Source organism: Carcharodon carcharias, chromosome 10, assembly GCF_017639515.1.
Source record: "Carcharodon carcharias isolate sCarCar2 chromosome 10, sCarCar2.pri, whole genome shotgun sequence".
NCBI classification, from domain to species: Eukaryota; Metazoa; Chordata; class Chondrichthyes; order Lamniformes; family Lamnidae; genus Carcharodon; species Carcharodon carcharias.
This window is the reverse complement of record NC_054476.1, coordinates 100,767,258-100,792,710: the sequence shown is the minus strand read 5'-3', so window position 1 is coordinate 100,792,710 and position 25,453 is coordinate 100,767,258. Positions and strand designations below refer to the sequence as shown.

Here is a 25,453-nt window from a genome sequence, read left to right as displayed (position 1 = left end):
GTGCTGATATTGACTGCGAGGGAGAAGAGGCCGAAGTTAGAGAAAAATGTGTGGGATGATAAAAAAGGTGGAATTGTGTAAGTGTGGGGGTATGGGCAGAAGAGGGGAGAGGGACAATGAGAGAGATTGTGAGAAGAATAAAATACTGCAGATGCTGGAAATCTGAAGTAAATACAGAAAATGCTGGAAACACTCAAGTCAGGCAGCATCTGTGGAGAGAGAAACAGAGTTAACATGTGTGACCTTTCATCAGGAAGGATGGTGGGAGCAAGAAGAGCACTCCCTCAGTACTGACCCTCTGACAGTGCGGCACTCCCTCAGTACTGACCCTCCGACAGTGCGGCACTCCCTCAGTACTGACCCTCCGACAGTGCGGCACTCCCTCAGTACTGACCCTCCGACAGTGCGGCACTCCCTCGGTACTGACCCTCCGACAGTGCGGCACTCCCTCGGTACTGACCCCCCGACAGTGCGGCACTCCCTCGGTACTGACCCTCCGACAGTGCGGCACTCCCTCGGTACTGACCCTCCGACAGTGCGGCACTCCCTCGGTACTGACCCTCCGACAGTGCGGCACTCCCTCGGTACTGACCCTCCGACAGTGCGGCACTCCCTCAGTACTGACCCTCCGACAGTGCGGCACTCCCTCAGTACTGACCCTCCGACAGTGCGGCACTCCCTCAGTACTGACCCTCCGACAGTGCGGCACTCCCTCAGTACTGACCCTCCGACAGTGCGGCACTCCCTCAGTACTGACCCTCCGACAGTGCGGCACTCCCTCACTACTGACCCTCCGACAGTGCGGCACTCCCTCAGTACTGACGCCCTGATCCAACCCCTGCGTGGTGGCAGACTCGGTGTTAGCTCTCTGCTGCCTAGAATGTCTTTTTGCCTGGGTCCCAGAGAGGAGATGTGCCAATGACTCTTGATGTGTAATGTTCAGAGAGTTGCTGCATTTGAAATGTTTAACCATGTACTGTGGTGCTGGCTGTGCTGAAGAGAGTGCTCCCAGATGCCTGGGCTCAGAGGCTAGGCCGAGGAGTGCTGTCTGGATTCTGTATTATGGAATGCTCGCACTGATATTAACGAGGATTAATATTTAATAGTTCCTGTGCCAGCCAAATCAATTATTAAATGTTTTTCAATAATTGAACACACACATTGGAGGGCTGAACCACGTGCTGTAATCTAGGTGGTGATGATGGTGAATCAATTAGTGCGTGTGTGAATTCTACTGAACTGATCTGAGATTGAGGGCAGTTGTGACATTTTGTGGACTGGGATTCGAGAGTCATTATTTGATTTGGCCATTGTTTTTAGTGCTGACTTATCAAAAGTTTAGATTGGAGTATTTTACAAATGGCCTTTTGGGCTGGGAATCGCTCTGTGATAACCCCCCCACCAGTATGGGATGCCACAAGCGTGCTGCATGTACTCGTTTTAGTACACATGAGTGTGGTGAGAGAGACTGGTTCTGGTTGGGTGTGCACAGTAGGGGAGTGGTGTTGACTGGGTTGTGCACAGTAGGGGAGTGGTGTTCATTGGGTTGTGCACAGTGTGGGGAGTGGTGTTGGCTGGGTGTGTACAGAAGGGGAGTGGTGTTGACTGGGTGTGAACAGAAGGGGAGTGGTGTTGACTGGGTGTGAACAGAAGGGGAGTGGTGTTGACTGGGTGTGTACAGAAGGGGAGTGGTGTTGGCTGGGTGTGTACAGAAGGGGAGTGGTGTTGGCTGGGTGTGTACAGAAGGGGAGTGGTGTTGGCTGGGTGTGACTGGAGCCACAATGATCGGATGAGTGGGTGGGGGTCATTTGCAAGAGCAGCTGCACCATGAGACAGCTGTGGGAGGATTTGATATTGCCACAGTGGAAGAGAGAAGACTTCTGTGGATACCTTATGTTGACTCATTGTGGAGCAGTGAAAGCTCCCATGCAGATTTCTGCTGTCTTAATTTTCTTTGTTTCTTTGTCTGCGTCATCACCGTCCTTGAAGGATGGCGGTCATGGATTATTAACTCTGCTGCTCCTACATATTTCACATAGGCTCAATGGCACCAGTCCATTATAACTGGCATCCACTTTCCCCCCTGCTACCCTCTCTCATTTTGCATCGATTCTCACCTCCAAAACCCTCTGTCTGCCATCTGCTCTAATGATGTGTCCAAAAGATGTTATCTCTCCCTCTGATATAATGGACAAAATTCTTCTTTTCCTCAGCCATTTCGAGCACTTCTTCATAGGTCTTTTTGTCTCTGGAGGATATGCAGAAACTCCTGATTTAATTAATTTTATTTATTCTATCTTAGAGTGATATGCTGTCCCGACCTTCATAAAGATAGTAAAATAAAAGCAACACGCTCCAGTTGTGGGAGAGCTGAAATAAAAAAAAAGTGCTGGGAAAACGCAACAGGTCTGGCAACATCTGTTGGGAGAGAAACAGTTAACATTTCAAGTCCAATATGACACTTCTTTGGAACCCTTTAAAAGAAGAATAAAGAAGACTCATATTGGGCTTGAAATGTTAACTTCATAAATATCGGCTCATTTACCATCCACAAGACACACTGCAGGAACTCACCAAGGCTCCTTCGACAGCACCTTCCAAACCCACGACCACTACCATATAGAGGGACAAGGGCAGCAGATACATGGGAACACCACCACCTGGAAGTTACCCTCCAAGTCACTCACTATCCTGTCTTGGAAATATAGTGGCCATTCCTTCGCTGTCACTGGGTCAAAATCCTGGCACTCCCGCCCTAACAGCACGGTGGATGTACCTACACCACATGGACTGCAGCGGTTCAAGAAGGCAGCTCACCACCACCTTCTCAAGGACAGCTAGGGATGCGCAATAAATGCTGGCCCAGCCAGTGATGCCCACATCCTGTGAACCAATCAATAATTTAAAAAAAAATACAGAAGGAAGGAAGTTACAGTAAACTTCCATGGCACCTGGTAATGCCCAGTTTGAGCCATGAGACTAATTGAGGAAAGGATGACCAGATATTGGACAGGGTTCAAAAGAGAGTTCCTAGAATGGTAGGAATGAGGGACTGCAGTTCCAGGGAGATTGAGAAGCTAGTGGTACTCTCCTTAGAGCAGAGAATCAAGGTTAAGGAAAAACCTGTTAGAGATGCTGAAAATTATGATGGGTTTTGATACAATAAATGAGGGGAAACTATGTTGACTGGAAGCAGGGAAGGACACAGACCTCAGGTATTTGGCAAAAGAACCAGAGGGGTCATGGGAATGTTTTTTTATGCAGCAAGTTGTTACGATCGGGAATGCGCTGCCTGAAAGCAGATTCAATAATAGCATTCAAAAGTGAATATATCCTGAAAATGGAGAATAATTGAAGGGTTATGGGCAAGAGCAGGGGTGTGGAGCTCACTGGTTAGCTCTTGTAAAGAAACACAGCAGTGGGCTGAATGGCCGCCTTCAGTCCTGATGGCTGGTGTTGGAGAAGGGACACCATAGTAATGATGTGTAAGCTGATTGTGTTTCATTGATCTCTCCTCTGATGGTACATCTTACAATGCCCCTGCCTCACTCAGTCCACAGGCCTGTTGTCACTGGGCCTCTGTTTTAGCCAGTGCTGGTGCACTATAAATAGCACCAGCAGATTGCTATCTGCACATAGAAGATTGGGTTCCATCACCATGGTAACCCAGTCGGATTACAGGCACGTCATGTATTGCTTGTATAAGTTCAGTCTTGTTCCCAGTGTCAGAGCACTGTATAGACAGTAGTGAATTGGACTGCACATCCCACTCCACTGCCTGGTGTGTGAGCCTTCCAGTAACAGTCCAGTAAGTCACTGCACTGTGACAGGGAATTCTTTATGCAGGAACCTCAGGGTTCAAAGCTGAAGACTGATGTTAGTGACTGTCACCTGACAAGGTGGTCAGCAGCTGTTAAACTAGATTAATCTTTTTAGTCAAGAGCCTTAAGAGATTGAATAATTCTGAGTCAGTGAATGGACATTGAGATTAATCGATATCTGGGATTGCGGGTCTGAGTTGATATTCTCTTTTCAGTTTACAGTGGAATGGGCTGTGGTGTAATTTGCATTCCATGAACAGTGTAATCTGAGATATAAGAGGTTGGCGTGTGTATTATGTGAGTTGTAAAGCATGGCCTGTAAAGCATGACAGCATGGTGACATTCTCACTCTTCGTGGCTTTTGGAGATTTTTATAAATTATTCTTTCATGAGATGTGGGCTTCACTAGCTGGGCCAGCACTTATTACCCATCCCTAATTGCCCTTGAGAAAGTGGTGGTGAGCTGCCTCCTTGAACCGTTGTAGTCCATGTGGTGTAGGTACACCCACAGTGCTGTTAGGAAGGGAGTTCCAGGATTTTGACCCAGTGGCAGTGAAGGAACGGCGATATATTTCCAAATCAGGATGGTCAGTGACTGGAGGGAAACTTCCAGGTGGTGGTGTTCCCATCTATCTGCTGCCCTTGTCCTGCTAGGTCAGTGATGGGAAACTTGAGCGAGTGGGCAGCATGAGTGGCCCTCCATGTCAGTGGGCCACAAGATTTTCAATTTCATCAGGCATGTGCATTTACCATGACCCCATGAATAAGAATTTGCGGCATGTGCTGATTGGATGCAGAGGGAGCACACGACTCTCACAGTCAATGTTGTGTGCAATCAGCATGCACCTCACTTCACGGCCCCTTGATTCGCATGTGTATCACTTTGGTAATACCGGGAGGGGAAAAAGCTACACGGACAGAAATCAGCGGAATCTGGCAACCCTGTGCATGGGCAGCAGTCAACAAAATGTCACCCTTAACCCTGATGGGCCGCAGGTTGCCCACCACTGCTCTAGATAGTAGAGGTCACAAGTTTAGAAGGTGCTGTTGAAGGATTCTTGGTGGGTTGCTGCAGTGCACCTTGTAGATGGTACACACTGCTCCACTGTGCGTCGGTGATGGAGGGAGTGAATGTTGAAGGTGGTGGATGTGAATACACCTGATACCTTTTGTTCTTGGGTTAGAAGACAGTGTAGTTCAGGAAATTTATGTAAAGGAGACTGATGTGGACAGTGAATGTTTTGTATTTGGATGTCTGGGCTGACAATTTGCCTGTATGATTTTGAGTCAGTGCTGCATGTGATGTCTTTACTGCAGTCTGTCTGAGTTTTGTGTTGGTACAGACATTGTTATTTGCTGCAATTGCTGATCGGAGTTTAGGTTGTATAGCATCGTGGTTATGTTATTGGACTAGTGATGAGGAGGTCTGGATGCGTGATCTGGAGATGTGAGGTCAAATCCCACGATTGCAGATTGTGAATTTGTTTTCAGTCGATTAAATGTGGAATGAATAACAATAGTGGTGCTCATGAAGCTATCTGATTGTCGAACCCAAACTTCTTCACTTATATCCTTCAGAGAAGGAAAGATGCCAGCCTTAACTGTTCTGACCTTTACAGAAGCATGGCTGACTCTGAACCGCCCTTTGAAATCATTAGAAAATGTTGCAAGAAGGAAACTGGAAAGACCACCCAGCATTGTCCAACAGGACATACCCAACCAGTCAACCCTACCAAGTTCTTCTCAATAACACCTGTGTCAAAATGGACAGTGCACTGTCCCGTAGAGTAGTCACAGCCATAACGTTCAGCCAATGTCCCAGACACCACCATCCCTGGGTATGTCCTGTCCCATCAGCAGGACAGACCCAGCAGAGGTGGCAGCACAGTGGTATACAGTCAGGAGGGAGTTGCCCTGGGAGTCCTCGAGCTCTGAACCCCATGAAATCTCATGGCATCAGGTCAAACAAGCTAGCCACCTACAGCGTTTACTCACTTGGTAGAATTTATGCAACCTCAGAACCTTCTTGAGCTGGTTGTTGGGTTGTGTGCAAAAGTTGGCACAAATTCCTTTTTCAGACTTTCAACTAGCAAACCTTTACCAGCGTCGGTAAAAGGTGGGTGTGATAGAAAGGAGAAAGAGCCTTAAACTAATAGTTGGGGAGTAAGAACAGGGATAGTTTCCTTTGTTCTGTACTCAGTGATTTTATTAGTAGTTAGACTGTGATGGAATGTCTGGTTTTCAGTGTCTTCGGTGTTTTGTTGCACCTGGTGTGAGAGAGAGAGAGAGTGTGTCCTTGTCTCTTGCCCCGTTTGGTTTCTGGGCCAAGGAGGAATATGTGTGTTTGGAGGGGTGGTGTGTGCGTGAGAGTGTTGGTGTGTTTTGGGTGGTATGTGTATATGAGGTGAGGGAGGGGGCATCTGTGTGTATATAAAGTGAGGGAGGGTGGGTGAGTCTGTGTGCTCTGTGTATGAGGTAAGGAGGATGTCTGTGTGCTTTGTGTGTATATGAGGTGAGGGGGGTGTCTGTGTGTCTGAGGTGAGGGAGGGGCTGTCTGTGTGATCTGTGTATATGAGAGAGGGGGTGTCTTTGTGTATATGGGGTACGAGAGGATGTCTGTGTGCATATGAAGTGAAGGGGGAGTCTGTGTGCCCTGTGTATAAGAGGTGAGGGAGGGGGTGTCTGTGTGTATATGGGGTGAGGGGGGGTGTCTGTGTGTATATGAGGTGGGGGTGTCTGTATGCTCTGTGTATATGAGGTGGGGGTGTCTGTATGCTCTGTGTGTATATGAGGTGGGGTGTCTGTATGCTCTGTGTGTATATGAGGTGGGGTTGCCTGTATGTTCTGTGTGCATATGAGGTGGGGGTGTCTGTGTGCTCTGTGTATATATGAGGTGAGAGGGGGTGTCTGCTCTGTGTGTATATGAGGTGAGGGTGTTTGTGTGCTCTCTGTGTATATGAGCTGTGGGGGGTGTCTGTGTGTATATGAGGTGAGGGTGTTTGTGTGCTCTTTGTGTATATGAGGTGAGGGGGGTGTCTGTGTATATGAGATGTGGGGTGTGTCTGTATGTATATGAGGTGAGGGGAGGTGTCTGTGCTCTGTGTATGTGAGGTGAGGGTGTTTGTGTGTTTGTATATATGAGGTGAGGGGGGTGTCTGTGTATATGAGATGAGTGGTGTATCTGTGTGTTTTTGAGATGAGGGGGGTGTCCGTGCTCTGTGTGTAGGTATGAGGTGAAGGTGTTTGTGTGCTCTTTGTGTATATGAGGTGAGGGGGGTGCGGTGTCTGTGTGCTGTGTGTGTATATGAGCTGAGGGGGGGTGTCTTTGTGCTCTGTATGTATATGAGGTGAGGGGGGGTGTATTGTGTGCTTTCTGCACTCTATGGCTGATACGGCGAGTCTGTACTCAGTGCTGTTTAATTACAGATTCACCATCTTCCTGTTTCAGCTTCCAAGCATCTCCCTTCATGTGAGCTTCAACGTGAGCTGGGCTGCAGTGTGTCTCCATTCCTTAGATGGGCTGCTGGTGAAGGACGCTGGGTACAGAGGACTGTTCTCCAGCTCAGTGAGCTGTGCATTCCTGAGGAGCTGCGATGACCTAGTGGAGGGCAGGAGAGGATGTCTCAGAAGAGAGCATGTCCACGTTTGCTGGATTATCTGGTCATCATTGGTGCAAGGTAATGACGTTTTGCAGCTTCCAGAGTTGTGGGGTTGGAGTGGTGTTTGATGATTAAACCCCTGTGCAGCCTGTGGGTGGAGAGATGGAGTAGAGTGGAAGGGGTAGGCATGAGGGCAGTGGAAGGCGAGGATGGGGCAAAGATGATGGGCCCCCTGTATGACTTTGCAAAAAGTCATTACAGCTGGCATTTAGATATGGGGCCCTCTGTGTAGGAAGGGCATCACCAATGGCTTTCTTTATTGCTGAGTGCCCATCCCTGGAGAGTCTCCATTCCACACAGCCAACCACCAGATGAGGATGATTGGTCAGAACACTATTGCTTCCTGTCATTATGCCAAATGGTCCAAGAGTGTGGTCTCTCATGGTGCTTTTCAGTGGATTCACTATCATGGCCATGAGTGTATATTGAAGAAGGCCGGTCACTACCACCGTCTCGGTCAATTAGAAATGGGCAATTACTGCTGGCCTAGCCCAAGACGCCTTCAGCTTGGTGTGGGGCTTCGGGTGGTGTTTTCAAGGATCCTGTTATTGACTGGGTTGTGGGGGGGCAGGGGGACTGGATGAGACATGTCTGGGGCCTGTGGGGTTGTGGTGGGGTAGGTGTGGTTGGATTCCCTGTTGGGGGAAGGGGAAGTATAGCTGGAGTCTTCATTTGGGGTCATGGCTAGGGTCTACCTGCTGGGGCTACCTGTAGTTATTGGTGCGGCCTCCAGTGGGAATGCTGCCTGGTTATCAATACTGTGTGGTCTGTGTTGTAGTCACTGCCTAGCTGCTCGTTGTTTTGTGTGCTTGCAGGCAGCCGAGCAGTGAGAGCATTGCTCAGACCCCTGAGCTGCTACGCCGTTACCCACTGGAGGATCACCGTGACTTCCCTCTCCCACCGGATGTGGTCTTCTTCTGCCAGCCTGAAGGATGCCTCAGCGTGCGGCAGAAACGCACCAGCCTGCGTGACGACTCTTCTTTCGTCTTCACCCTGACCGACAAAGACAGCGGTGTGATCCGCTACGGGGTCTGTGTTAATTTCTACCGCTCCTTCCAGAAACGTGGCAGGGACAGGCCTGAGCGGGGGCTACAGCATGCAAAGGGCAGTGTCGTGGAGACACCAGACAATGACCAGAACAACTCTGACAGCGGCTCGTCCCTGGCCACGCACAGCGCTGATTCTACACCCGACATCAGCCGCTCACCACGGCTGAAGCGGCATCTGAGGAGTGGAAACCGATCCCGGAACAGTACCCTGACCTCACTGTGTATACTGAGCCATTACCCGTTCTTCTCCACCTTCCGGGAATGTCTTTACACCCTCAAGCGATTAGTGGATTGTTGCAGTGAGCGGCTGCTTATTAAGAAGGCAGGAAGCCTGAAAGGCATTCAGAGGTGAGTCTGGGTGTTTGTACTGATTTAAGATGTGTGAGAGCTGGTGCATTTTGATGGGAATAATAAGGAAATCACATACTGCTTGATTATCGGTGAAGGAGCAAAGGGGCCGAGGATTGCAAATCTACAAATCATCTAGAGCATGATGCAGGTTAATAAGGCAATAAAATCACAAACCAATCATCAAGGCTCCTCTCTCAGTGGATAACGTTGAAAAGCAGAAAAATCTTGTTGAACTTGTAAATAACCTTGGATAAACCACTTACAATACTTTACACAGTTCAGGCCTAATATAACAAATATATAGAGAGAGACTGGAAAAGGTCAACGACCCTTCCTCTATCATAAGGTCCGAAGTGCGGATCTTTGCCGATGATTGCACAATGTTCAGCACCCTTTGCGACTCCTCAGATACTGAAGCAGACTGGGTCCATACAACATTCAGGCTTGGGATTGTAAGTGGCAAGTAACACTTGCGCCACACAGGTGCCAGGCAATGATCATCTCCTGCAGAGGATATTGAACCATCTCCCCTATGCATTCAATGGCATTAGCACTGCTGAATTCCTCAACCATCAATATCCTGGGGGCCACTGTTCATCGAAAACTTAAAAGGGCTAAATAAATTGTATAGATGAGGGTTGTATTCCTCAGAAAATACTGTGGCTACAAGAGCAGGTCAGAGGCTAGGAATTGTGCGATGAATAACTCACCTCCTGACTCCCCAAAGCCTGTCCACCATATACAAGGCACAAGCCAGGAGTGTGATGGAATACTCCCCATTTGCCTGGATGAGCTCCAACAACACTGAACAAGCACAACACCATCTAGGGCAAAACTTGCTTGATTGAAACCCATCCACCAATGTCCTTCCACCACTGATGCACAGTTACAGCTGTGCGTACCATCTACAAGATGCACTGCAGCAACTTATCAAGGCTCCTTCGACAACACCTTCCAAGCTGTGACCTCCACCACCTAGTAGGACAAGGACAGCAGGTGCACAGGAACACCACCACCTGCAATCATCAAGTGAACATCCCCACTTCTGACTTTATGATGGAAGGAAAGTCATTGATGAAGCAACTGAAGATGGTTGGGCCGAGGACACATTACCCCAGGAACTCTTGCAGTGATGTCCTGGGACTGAGATGATTGGCCTCCAGCAATGGCAACCATCTTCCTTTGTGCTAGGTATGACGCCAACCAGCAGAGAGTTTTCCTCCTGATTCCCATTGACTCCAGTTTTGCTAAGGCCCCTTAACGTCACATTCGGTCAAATGGTGCCTTGATGTCAAGGGTAGTCACTCTCACCACGCTTCTTTTGTCCATGTTTGGATCAAGGCTGTAATGAGGTCAGGAGCTGATGGCGCAGGTGGAACCCAAACTGGGCACCTAGTTAGCAGGTCATTGCTGAGTAAGTGCTGCTGGATAGCACTGTCGACGATGCCTTCCATCACTTTACTGATGAGCTAGTGTAGACTGATGGGGCGGTAATTGGATTTGTCCTGATTTTTGTGTACAGGGCATATTCCACATTCCCATCTACTCCCAATAACTTAGATTCTTCTTAGGCAAGGGAATCAATTTTCCTCTACCTTAAAAATATTCAGTGATCCCCAACTCCACCGCCTTCTGAGGCAGTGTTCCAATGTCATACATCCCTTTGAGAAAAAATTTCTTCTCATCTCTGTCCTAAAAGGGCAACCCCTAATTTTTATAATAGTTCCCCTAGTGGAAGTAAGCCCAGTCTGTCTAACCTTTCCTGATAAGGCAACCCGCTCATTCCAGGTATCAATCCAGTAAACCCAGCACATTGATGCAAAAGATAAGGCTGAAGCATTCACAACAGTCTTCAGCCAGAAGTGCCGAGTAGATTATCCATTCAGCCTCCTCCAGAGGTCATTCTTCAGCCAATTCATTTCACTCCACGTGATATCAAGAAACAGCTGAAGGCACTGGATGCTGCAAAGGCTATGGGCCCAGACAATATTCTGGCAATAGTACTGAAGGCTTGTGCTGCAGAACTTGCCATGCCCCTAGCCAAGCTGTTCCAGTACAGCTACAACTGGCATTTACCTGGCAATGTGGAAAATTGCCCAGGTATGTCCTGTACACAGAAAGCAGGAAAAATCCAACCCTGCCAATTACCATCCTATTAATCTGTTCTCGATCATCAGTAAAGATGGAAGGGGTCATCAACAGTGCTATCAAGCGGCACTTGCTTAGCAATAACCTGCTCACTGATGCTCAGTTTGGGCTCTGCCAGGGCTACTCACCACCTGACCTCATTACAGTCTTGGTTCAAACATGGACAAAAAAGCTGAACTCCAGAGGTGAGGTGAGAGTGACTGCCCTTGACATCAAGGCAATATTTGACCGAGTGTGGTATCAAGGAGCCCAAGCAAAACTGAAGTCAGTGGGAATCGGGGGAAAACTCTCTGCTGGTTGGAATCATACCTAGCACAAAGAAAGATGGTTGTTGGGGGTCGTGTCATCTCAGCTCCCGGGCATCACTGCAGGAGTGCCTCAGGGTAGTGTCCTAGGCCTAACCATCTTCAGCTGCTTCATCAATGACTTTCCTTCTATCATAAGGTCAGAAGAGGGGATGTTCGCTGATGATTGCACAATGTTCAGCACCATTCGTGACTCCTTAGATACTGAAGCAGTCCATGTCCAAATGCAACAAGACCTGGACAATATCCAGGCTTGGGCTGACAAGTGGTAAGTCACATTCGTGCCACACAAAGTGCCAGGCAATGATCACCTCCAACAAGAGAGAATCTGACCATTGCCCCATCACATTCAATGGAATTACCATCACTGAAACCCCCACTATTAACATCCTGGGGCTTAACATTGACCAGAAACTGAATTAGGCTAGCCATGTAAATACTATGGCTATAAGAGCAGGTCAGAGGCTAGGAATCCTACGGCGAGTAACTCACCTCCTGACTTCCCAAGCCTGCCCACCATCTACAGGGGACAATTCAGGAGTGTGGATGGAATACTTTCCACTTGCCTGGATGAGTAACGCTCCAACTTGACACCATCCAGGACAAAGCAGTCCGCTTGATTGGCACCTCATCCACAAATATTCACTTCCTCAACCACTGACTCACAGTAGCAGCAGTGTGTTCCATCTACTAGATGTAGTGCAAAAACTCACCAGGGCTCCTTCGACAGCAACTTCCAAACCCATGACTATTACCATCTAGAAGGACAAGGGCAGCAGATAGATGGGAACACCACCACCTGGAAGTTCCCCTCTAAGTCACTCACCATCCTGACTTGGAAATGTATCGCCGTTCCTTTACTATCGCTGGGTCAAAATCCTGGAACTCCCTCCCTAACAGCACTGTGGGCGTACCCACACCATATGGACTGCAGTGGTTCAAGAAGGCAGCTTGCCACCACCTTCTCAAGGGCAATTTGGGATGGACAATAAATGCTGGCCTAGCCACATCCTGTAAATGAATAGTAAAAAAAACCTCCCCTGAACTGCCTCCAACACATTTACATCCTTCCTTAAATAAGCAGAACAAATCTGCACACTATATTCAAGATGTGGTCTCACCAATGCCCTTTATAGCTGAAGCATAACATCCTTACTTTTGTGTTCAATTCCTCTCGTAATAAAGGATAGCATTTCATTAGCCACCTTAATTACTTGCTGTACCTGCATACTAACTTTTTGTGACTCGTGCACTAGAACACCTAGATCCCTCTGCACCTCGAATTCTGTAGTCGTTCTCCATTTAAGTAATACTCTGCTTTTTTATTCTTCCTGCCAAAGTGAATAACTTCGCATTTTCCCACATTATACTCTATCTGCCAGATTTTTGCCCACTCACTTAACCTACCTATATCCATCTGCAACCTCATGTCCTCTTCACAACATACTTTCCTACCTACCTTTGTGTCATCTCCAAATTTAGCTATCATATCTTCACTCCCCTCATCTAAGTCATTGATGTAAATTGTAAAAAGTTGAGGCCCCTGCACAGACCCTTGCGGGGCTTCATTCGCCATATCCCGCCAGTCTGAAAAAGATCCATTTATGCCTTCTGTCTATTTTCTGCCGGCCAGCCAAACTTCTATCCATGCTAATATGTTACCCCCAACGCCATGAGCTTTTAATTTCGTCAATCACCTTTGATGTGGCACCTTATCAAAAGCCTTCTGGAAATCTAAGCATGGTACATCTACAGTCTCCCCTTATAAGGAAGATACAGTTTCAAAGACATATGGAACAATAGAATTTACATATTAAAAAGAGAGAAACATATATGAAGGAGAATGAAATGTTGTGTCAGAAGGCCATGTAAGATCTAACAGGAGTGTGTGAAATAACCTTAATGAAGCATTTGTGCATAAGCCTGCTGTCTAACTAAACGGAAGCTGGAGAAAAGCCGTTTGGAATTCCATTGTCCAGGGTGTTGTGTTAACTTGCTGAGTTTGTTTTAATCTCAAATCTACTGTGGAGGAATAGAGGGTTAAAATGGTAAGACAAGCAGCAGAAATAACTGACGATTATGGGTAAGCTCATAGATCTAAACCCTTTTTTGTCTTTGTTTTAAATCAGAGGATAGCATGTAGGAAGGGGAAAGTAAGGTAGGTAGTCAGGGAAGAGGAGTAGGTGGAAATTCCCAGGAATTTTTTTTCTCAGACTAAAAAGGATGGATGGAAGTGACACTTGAAAATTAAGGTGTTTTCATTATAATAAAATTGGGCACACAAAGTCAGTGTGCTGGAAGTTATGGGAAAAAATGTGTTGCAATTATTAGAATGCACAAAAGCTCGAAGTAAAAGTACAGTGGGTTCTGAGGTTCAGGCACAGGGGAAAACCAGTGGTTTGTGTACCGTAAAACAGGAGGAGTCAATGATAGGTAAAGAAGTGGGACTCTGCAGTTTACCCAAGGGAGTTCTGAGGAGCAGATTGCAGAAATGTTTAAAGATTTTGTATGTGAAGGGGAAGTCTTTCCATGTGTAAGGGGTGGAGCAGGTAAAGATACTAAAATTTTAAGAGACACAGACTAGTCAACCCTTAATGTTATGGGATAGTGATATTTGTTGTTCAGAGGGAGTATTATGAACATATGACCAGAAGGCCATTCAACCCGTCGAGCCTGCTCCGCCATTCATTACGATCATGGCTGGTCGAACACTTCAATGCCTTTTACCCACACTGTCCCCATAACCATTTACGTCATTGTGAATCAGAATCTATCAATCTCTACCTTAAACATGCTCAATTACTGAGCTTCCACCTCTGGGGTAGAGTATTCCAAAGATTCACAACCCTCTGAGTAAAAGAATTTCTCCTCATCTCGGTCCTAAGTGGCTTCCCCCTTATTTTAAAATTATGACTCCTGGTTCTAGACCCCCCCCAGGGAAACATCTTACCTGCATCAACCCTGTCAATTCCTTTCAGTGGTTTGTAGGTTTCATAACATAAGAAATAGGAATCGGAGAAGACCATTTGGCCCCTCGATTCTGCTCTGCCATTCCATAAGATCATGGCTGATCATCTTGAGTTTCGGTTTCCACATTCCCATCTAACCCCAATAACCTTTGATTCCTTTGCCTAACAAGAATCGTATCTACCTCTGCCTTAAAAATATACAATGACCCCGCCTCCACCACCTTCTGAGGCAGAGAATTCCAAAGTTGCATAACCCTCAGAGAAAAGATTTCTCCTCATCTCTGTCCTAGAAGCGCGACCACTGATTTTAAAACCGTGTCCCCTAGTACTGGACTGACCCACAAGAAGAAATATCCTTTCCAAGTCCACCTTGTCGAGACCATTCAGGATCTTGTATACTTCAGTCAAGTCACCCCTCTTCTAAACTCCGGCGGAAACATGCCCAGTATGTCCAACCTTTCCTCATAAGACAACCCACTCATTCCAGGTATCAATCCAGTAAACCTCCTCTGAACCACCTCCAATGCATTTACATCGTTCCTTAAATAAGGAGACCAAAACTGCATACAGTATTTGAGATGCGGTTTCATGAATGCCCTGTATAACTGAAGCACAACATCCTTATTTTTATGTTCAATCCCTGTTGTAATAAAGGATTCTCCCTCGTTATTTGTCATTTATATAAACAACATAGATGATTATGTGGGGGGTAGGATTAATAAGTTTGCGGATGACACAACGATTGGCTGGGCGGTTAACAGTGAGATTGAGTGTCTTGGGCTACAGGAAGATACAGATGGGATGGTCAAATGGGCAGATAAGTGGCAGATGGAATTTAACCCTGAAAAGTGTGAGGTGATACACTTTGGAAGGAGTACTTTGACAAGGAAGTATTCAATGAACGGCATGACACTAGTAAGTTCTGAGGAACAAAGGGACCTTGGCGTGTGCGACCATAGATCTCTGAAGGCGGAGGGGTATGTTAGTGGGGTGGTGAAAAAGGCACTTGTGACACTTACCTTTATCAATCAAGGCATAGATTACAAAAGTAGGGAGGTCATGTTGGAGTTGTATAGAACCTTGGTGAGGCCACAGCTGGAGTACTGTGTGCAGTTCTGGTTGCCACAGTATAGGAAGGATGTGATTGTACTGGAGGGGGTGCAGAGGAGATTCACCAGGATGTTGCCTGGTATGAAATATTTAAGTTGTGAAGAGAGGTTGGATAGACTTGGGTTGTTTTCGTTGGAGCAGAGAAGACTGAGGGGCGACCTGATCAAGGTGTACATGATTATGAGGGGCATGGACCTGGTGGATAGGGAGCAGCTGTTCCCCTTAGTTGAAGGGTCAGTCACAAGGGGGCATAAGTTCAAGGTGAGGGGCAGGAGGTTTAGAGGGAATGTGAGGAAAATCTTTTTTACCCAGAGGGTTGTGACGGTCTGGAATGCACTGCTTGGGAGGGTGGTAGAGGCGGGTTGCCTCACGTCCTTTAAAAAGTACCTGGATGAGCACTTGGCACGTCATAACATTCAAGGCTATGGGCCAAGTGCTGGTAAATGGGATTAGGTGGGTAGGTCAGGTGTTTCTCACGTGTCGGTGCAGACTCGATGGGCCGAAGGGCCTCTTCTGCACTGTGATTCTGTGATAGCATTCCGTTAACCTTCTTAATTTGCTTGCTGTACCTAAATAACTTTTTGTGACTCATGTACTAGAACACCTGGATCCCTCTGCACCTCAGAATTATGCAGCTGTTCTCCATTTAAGTAATACTCTGCTTTTTTGTTCTTCCTGCCAAAGTGAACAACTTCACATTTTCCCACATTAAACTCCATTTACCAGATCTTTGCCCACTCTATCAACCTATCTATATCCATCTTCAACCTCCTCATGTCCTCTTCACAACATACTTTCCCATCTATCTTTGTGTCATCTGCAAATTTAACTACCATGTCTTCTCTCCCCTCATCTAAGTCATTGATGTAAATCGTAAAAAGTTAAGGCCCCAGAACAGGCCCTTATGGGAGGTCGCTCGTCACATTCTACCAACCAGAAAAATACCCATTTATGCATACTCTGCTTCCTGCCAGCCAGCCAATCTTCTATCTACGCTAATATGGTACACCCAACACCATCTGCTTTTATTTTCCATGATAACCTTTGACGTGGCACCTTATGAAGAGCCTTTTGGAAATCCAAGAACAATACGTCTACAAGTTTCCCTTTATCCACTGCGCATGTTACTCCTTCAAAAAAACTCCAATAAATTGGTTAAACATGATTTCCCTTTCACAAAACCATGCTGACTCTTCCCGATTACCTTGAGTTTTTCTAAGTGCCCAGCTTTAATCATCTTAATGATCGATTCTAGCACCCTCCCCATGACTGACATCAGTTAACTGGCCTATGGTTTCCTATTTTTTGCCTCCCTCCCTTTTTGAATATTTGCTACTTTCTGGTCTGACAGAACCTTTCTGGAATCTAGGGTATTTTGGAAAATTAACGTCAATGCATTTGCCACTTCATTAGCTCTTTTAAGACCCTAGGATGAGGTCCTTCAGGACCCAGAGACTTGTCAGCCTGCAATTCCACGAGTTTACTCACTACTGTTTCCCTAGTGATTATAATTTCACCAAGTTTCCCTCTCCCTTCCACCTCCTGATTTACAGCTATTACTGGAATGTTTTTGTGTCCTCTATAGTGAAGATAGAAGCAAAATACTTGTTCATTTCATCCACCATTTCCTTATTATCTACTATTAACTCCCCACGTCTCTCTCTAGAGGTCCAACGCTTACTTTGCTTAATTTTTTCCATCTTAAATACCTGTAGAAACTCTTTCAAATTTCTAGCTAGCATCCTCTCATACTCTTAATTTCTTTTTCCTGATTAACCTTTTAGATATTCTCTGCTGTTCTTTATATTCTGACTAATCGTCTGACCTGCCACTCAACTTTGCGCAGTTATATGCTTTTTCTCTAGCTTCTTCAGTTAACCACGGATGGTGGGTCCTCCCCCTAGAATTTTTCTTTTATAGTAGGAATATGCTTATTCTGAGTATTCTGAAATATCCCCTTAAATGTCTGCCACTGCCTCTCTATTGATCTATCCCCTAACCTAGTATTCCAGTTCACTTCAGCTAGCTCAGCTTTCATGCCCACATTGTTGCCTTTATTTAAGTTTAAAACAATAGTCTTGGACCCACTCTTCTCCCTTTCAAACTGGATATAAAATTCAATCATATTGTGGTCGCTGCTACCTAGGGGTGCCTTTACTCTGAGGCCATTAGTTAATCCTGTTACATTACACAATATCAGGTCTAATGTAAGCCGCTCTCTGGTTGGTGCTGCTCTCAGAAACAACCTTGAAAGAATTCTATTAACTCCTCATCCAATACTGCCAATCGATTTTTCCAATTTTATATGTAGATTAAAATCACCCATGATTATTGCCATCCCTTTATCACAAACGCACAATATTTCACCTTGTATACTTTGTCCTACATTGTGGTTACTGTAAGGGAGACTGTGGACCACCCCCACTAGTGATTTCTTTCCCCTACTATTCCCCATCTCCACCCAAACCGATTCTATATCTCCTGCACCAATGTCATGTCTTATTATTGCACCAGTGCCATCCGTGATTAACAATGCTACCCCTCCACCTTAACCTAGCTTCCAATTCTTCTTGAATGTCTTATACCCTTCAATATTCAGGACCCAATCCTTGTCATCCTGCAGCCATGTCTCTGTAATAGCGATCAGATCATATTTATTTACTTCAGTGTGTGCTATCAATTCATTTACTTTGTTATGAATGCTACATTCATTCAGATACAGAGCCTTTAGTTTTGCTCTCCTGCCTTGACACTACCCCTTGATTTGCTACCTCTACCCAAGCTTGATCCCTCACCCCCCTTGTTTAGTTTAAAGCCCTCTCTACTTCCCTAGTTATGTGGCTTGCTAGAACACTTGTTCCAGCACATTTCAGGTATAAATTATCCCAACAGTACAGATCCCACTTCTCTAGTACTGTTGCCAGTGCCCCACAAACCGGAACCCACTTCTCCCACACCAGCCTTTGAGCCACACATTAATCTCTCTAATCTTATTTGCTCCATGCCAATCTGCACTTGGCTCAGATAATAATCCAGCGATGATTACCTTTGAGGTTCTGCTTAATTTGGTACCTAGCTCCTCATACTGACTAAGCATAACTTCTTTCCTTGTCCTGCCTATGTCATTGGTACCTACATGAACCACGATCCCTGGATCCTCCCCCTCCCACTGCAAGTTCCTGCCCAGTCCTGAGCAATGTCCCAAACCCTGGCACTGGGTTGGCGACACAGCCTTCTGGACTCTCGCTCTTTGCTGCAGAGAACAGTGTCAATCCCCCTCACTCTACTGCCCCCTACTACCACTTCGTTCTTTTTTGCTCCCCCACATGAATGGCTTCCTATACTACAATGCCATGGTCAGTTAGCTCATCCACCCTGTCGCCCCACCCTCATCCAAAAAAGCTGAAAGATTAATAGAATACATAAAATTAAATAAATAATTGAATAACATAATTAAATAGTTAATTAAAACACACAAGAATGGCAGGTCAGGTGATGTCATGGCTGCAGCATGTGGAAGCTCCTGGATACTAGTGTTATCCAAGGCTTAATAGCTTCAGCTCAAAGTCATTGAGCTGGAGGTCAAGCTGCAGACACTGATGCATCAGGGAAGGGATGTAATAGCAGAGGCTGACATTCCTACACTCCCTATTTTATGGGTCCCCCTACTGGCCTCATTTGAAGTTGCATCCTCCTGTTCCTGACCACCTTCCAAATCAGAAGATCCTACCCCAAGGGGTGTGGCTGTCTTCTGGTACAAAGCATCCAGGTAACTTTCCCTCTTCTTGATGTGTCGCAGTTTCTGCATCTTAGCCTCCAGCTCAGCGTCTCTGAGCCGAAGCTCCTCAAGCAGCAAACACTTATTGCAGACATGTTTGCCCTGGATCACATTGGTATCTAGGAGTTCCCACATGCTGCAGCCATGACACATCACCTGTCCTGCTGTCCTTATGTGTTTTAATTAATTACTTAACTATTTTATTCAATTATTTATTTTATAGATTATATTAATCTTACCAAAAATTCCTGTACAATTTTAAACCTTAGGAATAGAAGACCTTAACCACTCACCAGGTACTCTAAACAGCTAGCTTCTTCCCCTGTAGGAGAGCAAGAACCAGTTCCTACACAGTGAAAAAGTTAGAAAAACCAAAGAAGCACCTGCCTCCCCTCCTCACCGAACTCTCTCAACTCACTCCGTTGAGGTTGCACTTCAGTACTAGGTCGCATTGAAACGTCTGACTTTATATGCTCTGTAAATGAAGGCACTAGGTTGAGGTTATAGATTGTGGTGGAATACAATTCTGTTTTTGATGGTCCACAGCGCCTCATGGATGTTTTCACCTGGTGGATCTGTTCTAAATCTCTCCCATATTAGTAGTGTTGGTAGTGCTGCACAATGTGAATATGGGACTTTTTTTCCAAAAAGCCTGTGCAGTGGTCATTATTACCAATATGGTCATGGATAGATGCATGTATGACAGGTAAATTGGTGAGAACATGGGCTGTTCAGTTTTCTTTCCTGTTGATTTTCTCACCTGCTGCAAACCCAGCCTAGCAGAATGTCTTTGCGCTGCTCAGTGGGTAGTGCTACTGAGCTACTCTCGGTGATGGGATTGATGTCCCGATCTTGAATTAGGGGAAGGCGATGGCATAGTGGTATTGTTGCTGGACTAGTAATCCAGAGACCTAGGGTAATGCTCTGGGGACCTGGGTTCGAATCCCTCCACAGCACATGATGGAATTTGAATTCAATTATAAAAAATCTGGAATTAAAAGTCTAATGACCACGAAACCATTGTCGATTGTTGTAAAAACCCACCTGGTTCACTAATTTCCTTTAGGGAAGGAAATATGCCATCCTTACCCAGTCTGGCCTACATGTGACTCCAGACCCATATCCATGTGGCTGACTCTTAAATGCCCTCTGAACAAGGGCAATTAAGGATGGGCAATAAATGCTGGCCTAGCCAGTGACACCCACATCCCATGCATTAATAAAAAAAAAAATCCTGGTCCACCTAAGTTAACCAACTGGTGTGGGACTATTCAGTATAGGCCAGACTTGTTAAGGAGTTAATCCCTAAAGCCAGTTGGGTTTTTCAGACAATCTGATAAGTTCACGTTGACTCCCATTGTTGACGGCTTTTTTCCAACTGAGTCCAGTGATTCTATAACTGTTTTGGTGAGATGGGCCTATGTTGTCTGGTGGGACTGCTCTCCTGTCTGTGTCGTGATCTGTGAATCAGACATACCAACTGGCAACTTTATCACGAGATCCAATTTCAAAATAAAATTATGTCTCTCTCGCAAACTTGCGAGAGGACTCCAAAAATTATGGGATTTGATGGGCAGGTTTGAAACACACCTTTCTGTGCACCTTGTTCTGCCTTGGACTGTGTGGACCATTGGCTGGGCTTGGATTGCTGGCCTTTTTCTGTGAGGACATCATGCACTGACATGGAGCAAGTGAAGCTGTTGGTGACATGTGGAGGGGGTGTTGGGGCTAGCTTTTACCTCAGCGTGCATGACCACTACGTAAACTTGGACAGAGGGACAAAGTCCCAACAGCTGATTGTTTTCACTCCTTGGCAGTTTACTGACTTATTGCAGTGTTGTTTCTCTCGTTGCTGGAGATACTGAACTTCATTTCCCAGTTTGCAGCTTACCCTCTTCTTCAGGACAGTTTAAATAGTCCCCTTATTGCACTTCAGTGTAAACCTTGTAAAGTTGGATTGAAGAAGATCAGTTGAAAATCCAGGGGAAAAAAAGCAAGGAAGTTATTAATTATAAATGTTAGGCAGCAGCCCTTGACCAAAATGATAGAAGGTGTGGAAATCCTAATCTTTATTAATGTGGAGGGGGAGCAGGTTTTACTGATGATGGGTCTGAATGGTGTTCAACCACTCTCATAGGCAGAACTTCATCTATTCTTGGACAGAAAAAAATGTGCATTTTATATAAGCTTTTCACAACCTCAAGATGTCACAATTTGCTTTACAGCCAATAGTTGGAGTAGACCTGGAGTCTCAGCATTTCATTTTCCCAGAAGGGTCCTAAAGCAGGCATTAGTTCCCTTATTAGTATGTGCAAGACCCAAGCACCTGTTTCGAGAAGCCACTCTGGACACCTAAAAAAACAGCCTGATTTAATCTCAGGCCAGGTGGCCTTGGGATACATGTTGGTCCAAAATTAGGCCTTGTTTATTCCTGAGTTGGGCAGTAATGTAGTTTTTGTAAGGAACTCAGACATATCACAGATTTAAGTAATGCAGTTCATAAACCAACTGTCAACCTATATTTATGTATGTTTGAAAAAACAGTAACTAATTTTTGTACCAAATCTCGACTTTCAAGAGTTTTTTTCCTAATTTATGAGATGGTGGGGTTGGCATTACTGGTAACTTCCTATTTGGGGGATAGCGGAGGCGGAGTGTGGGGATAGTCAATACTGAGGAGGACTGTAACAAATTACAGGAGGACATTAATAAACCAACAGAATGGGCAAATAATTGTCAAATGAAGTTCAACATAGGTAGTATGTTTTGGTAAAAGAGCAGGAAGGTTGCTTAATACTTGGAAGGTGTGAGTCTAGATGGGGTAGAGGAACTGAGGTCTGGATGTACGAATACATCAATCGCTAAAAGTTGGGCCACAGGTTAGCAAGGTCATTAAAAAGATAAGCAAAACAAGCACTTGGCTTTATTTCTCAAGGGATAGAATTGAAAAGTAGGGAAGTTCTGCTAAACCTGTAACAGGTTTATTCTTAGTACTGTTCTGTTTGCCGTTTTATAAAATGGATATAGAGGCACTGGAGAGACTGCAGAGAGGATTTACAAGGATGACCACAGTATATGTACACTGGGAAAGGATGAACATGCTCTGCCTCATCTCTTGAAAAAAAGGCAAGGGTCAAAATAGGTGAGTGCCCTATGATGGGGCCGAGGGTCAAGATAGGTGAATGCCCTGTGATTTAGTGCCGTTACTGTTATCATGGTGAGTTATCCCAGTTCTGTATTGAGACTGTGTGATGGAAGTATTGTTTGGGGAGGCTCTTCCAATGGTGGGGGGGATGATATTCCCACTGGGTTTACTGTTCCTATGGTGAGCTGGCCCAGTAATGTATGCTGCTTTACAGCCTTGCCCTAATCTACAGTGCTGATTTTGTACAGCAGAATGAGTGGAGCAGATATTCCTGTGGTTTGATTTATGGTACAGTAGTTAAAACCGATGTGAATGCAGCACATTAAGAGCAGAATGCTCTGGGGAGAACTCCTCCCCTTTTGTATAATTGAATCTTGTAGATTTATTTTCTGTTGAAGAAACCTTTATGCCTTTGTCACCAGCTTCACTTCGCAGCTGATGTCAACAAGCCTGATGACAAGATCTTGGACAAGTTAAATGGCAGTGTTTTCCTACCCTCTATTGTGACTATGGAAGTTGGCGCCAACTCCTTTTCCAATTCCGTTTGGAAATATTTGTTCTTCTTTCTGATTGCTGTCTTCCTGTTTTGGGCATTTATCATTCATTCAGTAAACCTTTCCTCCCTATCCAATCAAATTCGGGCAATGAAAATTGGTGCTGCGATGAATCAGTCCCACCCCCACGCCTTAACAGAAAATAGCATTTATTGAGTTTCTCCATAAGTCGCCCAGCCAATCTTCCAATCTCTCCACCAACTTTTTAAAACAATTTAATCTTGGAATGTGGGCATTGCTGGCAAGTTTAGCATTTATTGCCCGCGTAAACAATTACCCAGATATTAGATGAGGTTCTGAGTAAGAAGAGTGCAGCATTAGCAGAGTGCTCAAGTCAGGAATTTGATGAGAATGGGCATTTGGTGCAGAGGAGGAAGCTAGTGCTGCTTTTTCACCTCAAATACCTGTGGTTTATGTAAGCTTGAGGCATTAAGTATTTAGGGGAGACAGTGGTGTAGGGGTAATGTCACTGGACCAGTAATCCTGCAACCCAGGCTAATGCTCTGGGGAGCATGGGTGCAGGCCACACCATGGCAGCTGATGGGATTTAAATTCAATTAATTAATAATTCAGGAATTAAAATAAAGCTAGTCTCAGTAATGGTGACCATGAAACCATTGTCAATTGTTGTAAAACCCCATCTGGTTCACTAATGCCCTTTCGGGATGGAAATCTGCTGTCCTCACCTGGTCTGGCCTACATGTGATTCCAGACCTATGGATTGTGGTTGACTCGACAGCTCTCGAAGGACAATTCGGGATGGGCAACAAATACTGGCCTTGCCAGTAACTCCCATATCCCTTGCACAAATTTAAAAAATTCAGATTAGTGTACGTTAGTGTGTAGAAAAAGAAAGAAGCTAAGACAAACAAAACTCTAGATATAAATAAGTTAGACTAAGGTATGAAGGACTGGGATATTTGGGAGTTTGTGGGCAGCAAGACTGTCCCGAGTGAACACATGACATAGTTGTCTCCAATCGGTTATTGAACTTGAGTTGGAGCACTCCAATATGTAAGGGAAGTGGGAGCAATGTTTTGTCCCAGTCTTGGGTAACGGCTTGTGAAGAGCTGCAGAATCAGAACAGGATTGGTGTGTCACAGGGGATCCAGGTGATGCAGAGGTGAGGATCCCCAGAAACTGATCCAATCCAACAGGTTCTGGTGAGAAGAAGGATAAAGACTGTTGGAAGGGCAGCAGGAGGCTGTGCAAAGAGCTGGGAGAAGGGGAAGTGTAATGTGTAAATTGTAGGTTATTCAATATTTAAGGAGTGGATAGTATCATTTGTAAGCAGGATCCCACATGGTTTTGTTACAGACAGAGGCAAACTGAACTTCTTTATCCTCTCTCCATTTGCCCGTAAGCAGAGGCATTTTTGAATTAATTTTAAAGCAGACTGTGGTATGTTTCCCCAAACCTTCAGTTTGTGGGGTCCAATTTTACAGGTTACATTCGGCAAACTCTCTTTACCATTAACTCAGAAGGTTAGTTTATTCACATTCAAAGGAGGGGGGTGGCAGATGTTCACAACCTCACATGCGCACACGGACACGTGCAGTAAGGGGAGTAGAAAAGAGGGAGTTTTTACAACTATGGATAACAACCGCAAAAGAACCACAAAATCACAGAATTCTACCGGCACAGAAGGGGTCCGTTCGGCCCATCATGTCTGCACCGGTTCTCTAAATGAGCATTATGGCCTAGTGCCATTGCCCTGCCTTTTCCCTGTATTCCTGCACATTGTTTCTATTAGAATAATCATCTAATGTCCTCTTGAATGCCTTGATTAAACCTGCCTCCACCACATTTCAAGGCAGTGCATTCCAGACCCGAACCACTCTTTGTATGATAAAGATTTTTCTCACGTCACGCTTGCTTCTTTTGGAAATCACTTTAAATCTGTGGCCCCTCGTTCTTCATCCTTTTATGACTGGGAACAGCTTCTCCCTATCTACTCTGTCCAGCCCCCTCATGATTAGAACATCTCTATCAAATCTCCTCTTAACCTTCTCCTCACCAAGGAGAACAGTCTCAACCTCTCCAATCTATCCATATAGCTGAAGATTCTCATCCCTGGAACCATTCTTGTAAGCCTCTTCTGCACTGTCTCCAATGTGTTCACATCCTTCCTATAATGTGGCGCCCAGAACTGTACACAATACTCCAACTGCGGTCTAACAAGTGTCTTATATAAACTCAGCATAACCTCTTTACTCTTGTACTCTATGCCCCTATTAAGAAATGCTTTCTGCTCTCTCCACCTGTCTTGCCACCTTCAATGATCTATGCACATATACACCCAAGTCTTTCTGCTCCTGCACCCCCTTCAAAACTTCGCCCCTTATTTTGAATTATCTGTCCATGCTCTTCCTACTGAAATGCATCACACTTCTCTGTATTGAACTTCATCTGCCGCCTATCTGCACACTCCACCAACTTGTCTATGTCCTTTTGAAGTTTTACACTGTCCTCTTCACAGTTTACAGCACTCCCAAGCTTCGTATAATCTGCAAACTTTGAAATTGTCCCCTGCACACCAAGATCTAGATCATTAATATTTATCA

At 45.4% G+C, this 25,453-nt stretch overlaps 1 protein-coding gene across 4 annotated transcripts in view; it reads left to right on the top strand.

Moving 5' to 3' along the window:
- The window catches only part of madd (MAP-kinase activating death domain), a 277,971-nt gene that overhangs the window by 1,064 nt on the left and 251,454 nt on the right, over window positions 1-25,453 (top strand). For all 4 annotated transcript variants that reach the window (XM_041197546.1, XM_041197545.1, XM_041197544.1 and 1 more), the window contains exons 2-3: window positions 7,270-7,498; window positions 8,296-8,877. In XM_041197546.1, coding sequence (XP_041053480.1) covers window positions 7,440-7,498; window positions 8,296-8,877 — 641 coding nt within the window. In that variant the 5' untranslated portion in view covers window positions 7,270-7,439. The remainder of the gene's footprint in view (window positions 1-7,269; window positions 7,499-8,295; window positions 8,878-25,453) is intronic.